Here is a 9628-nt window from a genome sequence, read left to right as displayed (position 1 = left end):
AAACAACACGAACCAAGCACAACACAAACCAATGAAAAAAAAGGGAAAAAGAACTGAAAATGGAAATGGGGGAATGGGAACAGAGGAATAAGAGAGAAGAGGAAGAAAGAAAGTGAGAGTGTGAGACGAAGAGTAGGGTGTGCGGCTAAGTGAATAAGAGAGAGGTAAATTAGGATTTTAAGAAAGAGTAAAAAAGATAAATGGTAAAGGTAAAAAATGTACTTTTTGAATACAAAATTTGGAGAGGTGCAGGAGAGGGATGTGGTGGTGTAGCAGAAACACTCATGTAGAATTATCTACATAAATAAGTAAACGTGACAAATAATAGAAATGCAGATTTTTTTTATTTATTTTTGGGCTCTTTGAGAGTCCTGTGGGCCTAAGATACAGTGGAGCGGAAACTTTTGTGAATTTCTTTGTGCATTCTCATATTTCCTTTTAGCACTATCAGAAATATGAAAATTTCCATTTTGTTCTTAAAAAGTGGTGACTATACAATTTGGAAACTTTTCTAACTAATGAATTATGTAATTTGAAAACCTAGCTTACTTTCTAATTGCGTAAATTTGGAGGTTTGTTTTACTTTTAGATTGTGCAGTTCAGAAATATTTATTTCACGATTTTTTTTATTTCACAATTTAAAAATAATTATTTTATAAGAAAATGTCTTTAAAATTACATAATCTGAAAAACATTTTTTTACAGATCGTAACATAATCTAAAAGTTTTTTGTTATAAAAAAATTAACTTTTTTAAATTGTACAATACGAAAGTATAAAATAATTTTTGAATTGTGTTATTTAGAATACTTTATTTGTTAGTTAAATATATGTTTTAGTCCTCATGTTTGTGCCCAATTCTCAAGTCCGTCCTCGTGTTTTTTTTGTCCCAATTGAATTCAAATATTTGTTAATTTGAGACAATAAAGTCCTCTATGTTAACTTTCCACTTACGCCGCCTAACTGTGCAGACGTGGATCAGACATTAATAAGTCATTTTAAGTGATTCAATTAAATGAAATTTATTATTTAAAAAAATAGTTAGAAATTTGGAAAACCCAATAAGAGAACAAAATAAGGGTTTACGTTTTTAGGATATGGAAAACCCAGCTTTGGTCATGCTAGAAATTTGCTTTTCCAGTTCGTCCTCTTTCCTTTTACGTAAGTCATCAGAGTTTCTTCTCCTCTCTGGTCTCGTGGACCATCCAACCTTGGAAAACCAATTTTGGCTCGTGCTTAAGGAGTGGTCTCGCGAAGGCGCGACGGAAGGGGGGCGGAGGCGCGTTGGCAGTTCTTATTCTTCTTCCCTCAGTTCTGATTCGCGGCAAGGAGGAAACTTCCTTCTCTTCCTCATCTTCTGTTTTTTATTAGGTTCCGTAAGGGCTTCTGTGTCGATATCTAATTTTTGCAAATTGGGATTAGTGTTTTCGTTTCAAATTGATTTGGGAAATCATGAGTTCTCTCTGTATTCGAAATTTGGTTGGGATTCTTCTTCCTTACAGATTGGCGGCCATGGGTTCTCTTTGTATTCGAAATTTGCTTAGGTCAATGCACAACGAAAGATAAAAAAGCAAACAACAAAAGTGCATAAAAGAGGTGTACATGAGCTAAGAGAGAGAAATGTGAGACCTTGAACTGCAATGTGGGGTGTGGTTTTCCTTAGCTCAACCCACAAAGAGAATATTCATGAGAATTGCGATTTGCAAGATGGCCAGTGAGAGAAAGACGAAAGGGAGAGAAATTATATGAGATTGGGAAACGAAGAAAACGGAGTGAAGGAAGTGGTTTGAAGTTTACAGAACAAAAGGCTCATAAAGCAACTTCGAAAATTTCATGTTACGATCATAGGTCTCAGCACCATCTTCATTCCAAAACACAAAGTATTGAATCAGGAATAAGTTTCCTTTCCTGTGAGGAAAAGGGGTTGCTGATGCTGAAATCTCATCCATTACCCCTCCACAAGGGTTCCACTGCATCCAAACGTTGTTACATTTAATCATCAAATCCCAGAGGACCGTTTTTGGAACAGAACAGAATCATTAAACACTATTTTTTTTAAATAAAAATTTCACATAATTGAATCACTTAAAATGACCTATTAATGTCTGATCCACGTCTGCACAGTTAGACGGTGTTAGTGGAAAGTTAACGGAGAGGGCTTTATTGTCTCAAATTAACAAATATTTGGATTCAATTGGGACAAAAAAAAAACATAAAGACCCATTTGAGAATTGGACACAAATATCAGAACCAAAACATATATATAACCTTATTCGTTCATTGAATTCATTCATCACCCAACACATAGATCAGGATAATGATGAGGCCATGACGAAGATTAATCGTTTAACCAACTTCATTGGGCTGCACATGAAAAGTATGGGCTGTTGCTTCATACACCCCATCAAATTTCTTCTTACACCCTAGGTTCTGGATTTTTCTGTAATAGGAGAGGGTGATCGCTTTCTGGAAAAAAAAATTCCAGAGTTGTCTATAGTGTTCCAGAAAATAAATTCCCAAAGATAAGGTGCTGGAAGAAATATGACAAAGTACAGGAAGTAATAAACAACGTATGGGGGTGCATAAAGAAATGACCCAAGCTTTTTTGGGCCGAATGAGCCCTCTAAGAATGTGAGGCTCACTTTACTTTTATCTACAATACTTTTAGTGATTCAATTTTTCAGTGGTTGCAAATACAGAAGGATTCAGTTAGGCTTTTTAATCCGATAATGGCACATATACCTCAATATAGTAAAATAAATATATTTTCTTAAAGATATTATGATTTTGGCACCGTCGCAAAAATTCCCTATACTTCACATGCTAGTCTTATTACATAATAAAATTATTTGAATAAAATAAAAAGTAACATAAAAAACCCTAAAAATAACATTATTTAGGGGTTAGTTTGATTTAATATGAGGAGTGGAAGGAGAATGGTTGATGGATAATATAGCAAAAGGCAGAACATAAAGAGGATGAGGCTTTCGCTGCCCACCATTCATCGAAGATAATATATGAAGAGTTGCATGCACTGTTTCAGTCATATTGTTACTATTATATCCCTACAACATAAGCAGAAACAGAGACAACACCACAACCTCAATCTCTGTCTCTAATGGCACTCAGGATGTGGGCTTCTTCCACTGCCAATGCACTCAAACTCTCTTCTGCTTCCAGACCCCATCTTCTTCCTCCATTTTCTTTCTCCAGATGCTTATCTACTGGTATTATTACACTTCTTTTTCTGCATTCATATCTCTATCAAAATATCATCTTTACACTCTTTTTCCTTCTTTCACAGTCTTGGATGGACTTAAGTACGCAGAATCACACGAGTGGGTCAAGCACGAAGGCCCAGTCGCCACCATTGGTATCACTGACCATGCCCAGGTTTCTTTTCTCTTATTTCTTACGCAAACATCAATTTCAGTAGGATACTACAACCGACAAATTCTTGTTTGCTTATGTGTTTTCTGGTTACAAAACTTTGTTCCTTACAATTTAGCAGAAAACTTGTGCAGTTGTTTGTGCAAGTTCTACGTGTATTATATCAACGAAACTTCTAGTTAAGATATTGAAATTGATAGTAGTATCTAAGATGACGTTATTTGAAGAGTTAGCTTTGCCATAATTGCAGGGCCATCTTGGAGAGGTTGTGTTTGTGGAGCTGCCAGAAGCAGGTGTTACAGTGTCGAAGAGTTCTGGGTTTGGAGCTGTTGAAAGTGTGAAAGCATCGAGTGATATAAACTCTCCAATATCAGGGGAGGTTGTTGAGGTTAACAAAAAGCTCACAGAAAAGCCTGGCCTGGTGATAAATTCTAACCTTTAATAACACTGTTTCTTTCTTCTACTTTATCTCAGGAGTTAATCAATAATTATGTTAATTAGTATGGTTTAAGTCCCACCATTAGATAATACTTATAAATATATTATCTTATTACAAGTTGTTTTATTTAAGTAGGATTATTATAAACATTAAAAGAACTTTTATGCTTATAAATATTATCTCTATAGTCTTGGCTTATACTTATATTTGTATTTTTGGGACTTGATAATTAAGGTAAACTCAAGCCCATACGAAGATGGATGGATGATAAAAGTAAAGCCAAGTGATCCTTCTGAGTTAGAGTCGTTGTTGGGTCCAAAGGAATACACAAAATTTTGTGAGGAAGAAGATGCTAGTCATTGAACTTTGGATTTGCTCCTCACTTTCATTCATGTGTTTATCATCTTATTATCTTTCTGAACAGTTTTTTTAATATGCAATAGAACTGTTTCTTTCCATTTTTCCTTCCAATGCTATTCTCTTCTGTCACCGACACTTTTCAGTGTCTCCACGTTATCATTTCTTTAATAAAACTGTTTTTTAGAAGTAGTTTTATCATACACTTTTACCTTTATTTGATCGAAAGTATGAAGGTAAAATAATTATAAGGGTAACTTTTTGTATTTTTTTTAAGAAAAAAAGAGAATAATGATATTGTCATAATAATAAACTTTTCTTTTTTAACATAAATGCATGACTTGAAAGAACACATTCTGTTTGAAGAAAAAAAGAGAAAATTTGACTCTTTCCATAATTCATATAAGCTGTGGCTGTATGTTTATGTTTTCTTGTAGCCAAATAATATTTTTATGTTTGACCTTTGTGGGTATGATGTGACCTTAGAGGTTACACCTTAACTCGAATAAATTTACTAAAATTCTAATATCATATTAGAAAAAGTTGATTTTAAGTTTACCAAAACTTTATAAAACTAACTTTATTAAACTGATAAAATGTAAAATTGATTTGTGAAAAAAAAAAAAAAAGTTCCAACAAACTCTCCTACTCCATATCCAAATGGATCGACTGCATTTATTTAGCTCAATTTAGTAATATTGAATTCGTGACGTTGATTCTTAAATGAGAAATTCTAAAAGAAGCTATAATAATAAAATAATTTTGTTTCTGTGAAATCTTTGATAATGTAACACAATTTAAATCTTATCATATATATGACAGAGATGAATTAGTATAAAGATAATCGATTTTTTTCTTTGTCTTTTATTGGGTGTTTTTTTCTTTCAACTCACTATATTTGATTTGACACGTCCTTATGATGTTCCTTTTTTGAAAGCGATAAAAACAATTCCTTTTATTTTGCAAAGCAAAAACGAAAAAGCCTTTTTTCTTCTTTTTCTCTCCCTATTTTTCTTCTACCCAATGCGAGAATTACATAACTTTCTACAATATATATAAAATACATAAGTTATACTCATTTATTTTCTAAAAATATCACAAATATTACATTCTTTTCACGTATACAAGCTTTGCAAAACTATTTGCAACTTATGTAATTTGATCAAATCACTCTCTACAGTTTTTTTTGTTTTTCTATAACTTTTCACGATCATTTTGAAGTATATGTATCCCATGATTTATGTGAGTTTTACAATTCTTGCAGAGCAGTTATCTAAGGGCCTTTGCAATGGTAGATATGTGATTGGACAATCTGGGTTAACTCTCTCCATCCTGCATGCACCATTCCATTGTTTAAGACCAATCAGATTCAAATGCTTTCTTCACAAATATAACATAAAGCAATTCAAAAATATGTGAAAAGTAGATGAAACCTGTAGTTAAGAAGAAAATGATGGAGGAAAATAGTGATCTCTAGTTTGGCAAGGTCGCTCCCAGGACAAAATCTGCTTCCTAATCCAAATGGAATAAAAGAACCTGCTCTTGCTGTGTGATTCTGCAGAAAACATAATTTTATATCATCTTTTGTTCCTCAAAATCAAACTCACATGTTCAAAAATGAGTGAAAGAACATTTTTTTTTTCTTGCAAATTTAATTACTATATATCATACATACTTCCCATCTGGAAGGATCGAATTCCTTTGGATTGTTGTAAGTTTCAGGGTCCATATGCACCCCTCGGTTCCAAACCAGAACTTTCCATCCTTTTGGTATAGTAAAACCTGCAATTTTTCATTTTTCGTGAATGCTAAGGTATTGCAATGAACGAAAATTTTCATATGTTGTAAGAAATACTGAAAAATATGGCACTGAATAACTAAACTGAACTAACCATTGATGCTGAGGTCAACCTTTGCCTGTCTAAAATTCGCAAACGAGATAGATGTTTTGCGCAGCATCTCTTGGATAACCTATTCAGAATATAGTTTTCTCAAACATAGCTTTTTTAAACAGCTTCATTTCTCATCTTAATGATTCAGACCCTCTTAAACATAGATTACATGCCATCAAGAACTTATTATATATAAATATAAATCTATATATATATACCTTTGAAAGATATTCCATTTGCTTAATTTCCTTTATGTTCAGTCCTTTCTGAGTGGAGGGTCTTGCTTGCATGATCTCTTCTTGTTCTTTCTGGAAGGTGCAAAGTTCTGTTAGTAAAACCTCTGATAAACAATTAATATAGAAAAATGAAGTACGAAAACCTTAGCCCTTTGGAAGAAATGTGAGTGTTGTGTGAGGTAGATGATAGTCCACAATATTCCATGAGCAGAACTTTCATGGCCAGCTAACAAGAACACCAGAAGTAAGTCTATAATGTCTTCATCCTCCAGCTGCTTACCCTCTTCATCTTTCACTTCCATCAATGAATCCATCATATCCCTTTTCGTCTTTCTTTTTCTACTGTTGCTCCTTCTCTTTAGCTCCACCACACCTTGCAGCAACTTCGTCAACTTCTTTCGTGCCTGAATACACATATATTAAATATTAAAACCGACACCATCACAAAATCGCGATTTTTTCTATTAACTGCGAAATTCAACATCATAGAATTACGTTATACAACATGTTGGATTTGTTTTCCTTCTCCACGCCAGTTGGCACATGGTGTGGCATTGAAAGTTACCAATCTCTACCCACTCCAGTTTCACAAGAAACTAGTTAATTTACTTAATTAACTAACGTTGTTCCTGATTTTGATTAATTAATTAAGGTTGTGGTCTAGGCTTAAAATAAATATTAACCTTGACTGCTTTATAGAAAGCAAAGCCTGGGAGGTTGATAGGCAGTGACTTAATTCCACGACTGAAATCTCTGTACAAGTTTTCGACCAAGCCAAGATCCACATGGTGAAAATCAGAGCCCATGAAAATGGTGGTGATGATCTTAAAAGCGAACTTTCTCAACTCTGTGAGGAACTCAGAAGGAGTGCTCATGCTAGACAACTCTTCCAGCACTTTGACAGAAGCATCTTCTATGAGACCTACGTACATGGACAATGCCTCGTGGCCAGTTATGGGAGAGGTGGTTAAACGACGAAGACGCTTGTGTTCCTCATTTGAGATGCCATGGAACGATCTCTTTCCAAAGAGGGAGGTGGTGGAAGCAGGGTATCCAAGCTTCAGTTGTTCATCATCTGTGAGAACCCTACGACATGTTTCTGGGGTGCACACGATGATGCTAGGGCTTCCAAATAAGAATGTTCTGTACATACCAGTCCTGCCATATCTATATATATACACATAGTTTTTTGATCAGCCATTATTTTTCATGTGAAGTGTGGAGTGAAGAGAAACGATATATATACCTGAAAACAAGATCATAGATAAAAGAATCAGGATCAGATTTGAAAGCTTTGAAGAAGGTGAGCATGTTCCCCAAGAAAGGCCAACCCAGATGACCAGGTGGAAGAGGGTGTTGCATGTTTCTTCTCACCCTTGAAACATAGTACCATTCATTCACTCTCCAAAGAAATCCAAAGACAAAAGCATATCCACCCAACAAAGCTGCAAATAGGATGAACCACAAAGAATGCAGAAACATCATGCAGAAACATGCATAGTCCAAAATGGTTGATGGGTATTTATAAAGATTGAGAGAAATCAACTCTCATTTTATATATCTATTGTCAATTATATTATTAAAAGGTATTGATGATATATATGTTCATGGTGTGATGGGATTGATATTTGACTAATGACGGCTAGTTATTTGAGTGAAAATTTAAGCAAAGATCTTTGGAACCCAACTCTAGAATTAATTATTTACTTAATTGGTTAATTAGCATTAATTGTGTTATACGAAACGACTTGCCTATTTGAAATGGTGAATTAGGTGTCACCTTATAGAATATAGAGTTAAAGGGTATTATTGTGTTTGAGTTCAAAATGTAGGAACATATCAAAATCAGGGAAGAAATATTGCAGTTCGTAAACCTATGAAGTTTGACAAATTCTATGTTTCTTACAATGGCTTTGTTTATGTTTGATTGAATAACGCCCTTGTGTCTGCAAGGTGGCAACAGGTTGGTTGATATGACATTGTATATATTATTCACTAAACTCCTCCGATATTACTCAATTTGAAGTGCAGAACAAGTTTAGTTCAATCCTCCACGCGTATAACATGGTTATACATTTCCAACTTTATTTATTTTCTCAAGTTTCTTCCTTGAAAATTTCGATACCAAAGTATGAATTTCTTTGTCTTGGAACAAAATTTTCATTTTCTACTCGTATACGTATCCGTGATTCCTTGAGAAGTTAAATGGAAATGGAGGAGTTGTGTTATTAACTTAATAATGGAAAAAACTATTTTCACGATACACATTCTATAAATAATAAATATTGAATTAAAACATAAATTAAGTTATTAAACAAAAGTTAGTAAAAATAATAGTATAAATTTTGAAGAGTGTGAATCTATGACATTTCTAACTTAATATATGTGTTTAATTTGCATACGATTCGGGAACAGCTGGTTAAATAATATTACAGAATTGACTAATGCTGTTGAAAGTGAGGTATATTAAAAGTATATTTTTTTATAACTTTTCTCCTGATAAACTCTTGCAGGAGTTCGCGGGACGGTGTCAGTTCAATGCTTTGGGTTACCTTAGTTGATTGGTTCATTCAACGAAGATACCAAATTAAAACTACTCGTTCAAAGTACTCATATATTGCTTATATTTTATAAAATTGAACTAAGAAGATGTGCTCTGAATTCAATTTCTCAGTTTAATTTGCACAAATGTTACACAGTTGACTAATATTGTTGAAGATCGGTGTAATTATCGAGATATTTGCAATATAACTACAAAATTTTGTAAATCAGTTTCTTTTATAATCACTAGTGAATTATCAAAAATAAAATTTAATCATTAGTAAATAAAACCTTAAATAAAAAATCACTCTTACAATAGTAATGGTAATAAATATGAAAATATGACAAATTTTAAATACTTGCTTTTTTTTTTTAATTTGAAATTTCTAATTGTAAATAATTCAATTACTTTCATTAAATTTTAAATTTCAATTTTTTAAAAAGTCCGTATCTAAACTATATGTTTAATTATAATATATTTTAATTTTTTAAAAGATAAATTACCCTCTTAAGTTCCTTGTCTAAACGCACTATAAGCTGAATTTGCTTATATTTTTCACTGAAGAAAATAAATGTACTCATGCACATTAAGTGAAGAACCAAAAAAAATTGAAGTTTTTTATTGTTTCCAAAATTACGAAAAGGTCTCAAATGAAATAAAAAGTCAATTCGATCTCAATTTATCTTGGCAAATTTTGTTTTCAAATTTACAAATAGAGACGTGTCTCCATTTTACCATTTACTTAGTCAGCAAAAAAGAAGTTCTTAACGCAT

The 9628-nt window shown here is 33.0% G+C and overlaps 2 protein-coding genes across 2 annotated transcripts; one reads left to right on the top strand and one right to left on the bottom strand.

The window, feature by feature from the left end:
• Positions 1-2996: 2996 nt before the first annotated feature.
• LOC106776968 (glycine cleavage system H protein, mitochondrial) lies at positions 2997-4299 on the top strand. The gene is made up of 4 exons (XM_014664453.2): positions 2997-3226; positions 3304-3392; positions 3640-3810; positions 4063-4299. The coding sequence occupies exons 1-4, from the start codon at positions 3118-3120 to the stop codon at positions 4189-4191; spliced, it is 498 nt and encodes a 165-aa protein (XP_014519939.1). The 5' UTR covers positions 2997-3117; the 3' UTR covers positions 4192-4299.
• Positions 4300-5299: 1000 nt separating this feature from the next.
• On the bottom strand, positions 5300-7798 carry LOC106777479 (beta-amyrin 11-oxidase). Its single transcript, XM_014665056.2, has 8 exons — positions 7560-7798; positions 6997-7480; positions 6457-6717; positions 6296-6385; positions 6078-6156; positions 5861-5967; positions 5619-5740; positions 5300-5517 (listed from the first exon to the last, which is right to left on the bottom strand). Exons 1-8 carry the CDS (start codon positions 7796-7798, stop codon positions 5424-5426), a joined length of 1476 nt encoding a protein of 491 aa, XP_014520542.1. The 3' UTR covers positions 5300-5423.
• Between the last annotated feature and the right edge of the window lie 1830 nt (positions 7799-9628).

This window comes from Vigna radiata, chromosome 11, assembly GCF_000741045.1.
Source record: "Vigna radiata var. radiata cultivar VC1973A chromosome 11, Vradiata_ver6, whole genome shotgun sequence".
Lineage (NCBI taxonomy): Eukaryota > Viridiplantae > Streptophyta > Magnoliopsida > Fabales > Fabaceae > Vigna > Vigna radiata.
Note: the sequence above shows the minus strand (reverse complement) of the source record. Positions and strands in the feature narration are given on the sequence as shown.

Excerpts from the sequence above, each read along its gene's own strand:
- LOC106776968 (XM_014664453.2), top strand. The coding sequence starts at position 3,118 with ATGGCACTCAGGATGTGGGCTTCTTCCACTGCCAATGCACTCAAACTC. Across the intron at positions 3,227-3,303 it reads CTCCAGATGCTTATCTACTG|TCTTGGATGGACTTAAGTAC; the intron begins GTATTATTACAC and ends CTTCTTTCACAG. Across the intron at positions 3,393-3,639 it reads GTATCACTGACCATGCCCAG|GGCCATCTTGGAGAGGTTGT; the intron begins GTTTCTTTTCTC and ends CCATAATTGCAG.
- LOC106777479 (XM_014665056.2), bottom strand. The coding sequence starts at position 7,798 with ATGATGTTTCTGCATTCTTTGTGGTTCATCCTATTTGCAGCTTTGTTG. Across the intron at positions 6,718-6,996 it reads CTTTCTATAAAGCAGTCAAG|GCACGAAAGAAGTTGACGAA; the intron begins GTTAATATTTAT and ends ATGTGTATTCAG. Across the intron at positions 6,157-6,295 it reads AAATGGAATATCTTTCAAAG|GTTATCCAAGAGATGCTGCG; the intron begins GTATATATATAT and ends TATTCTGAATAG.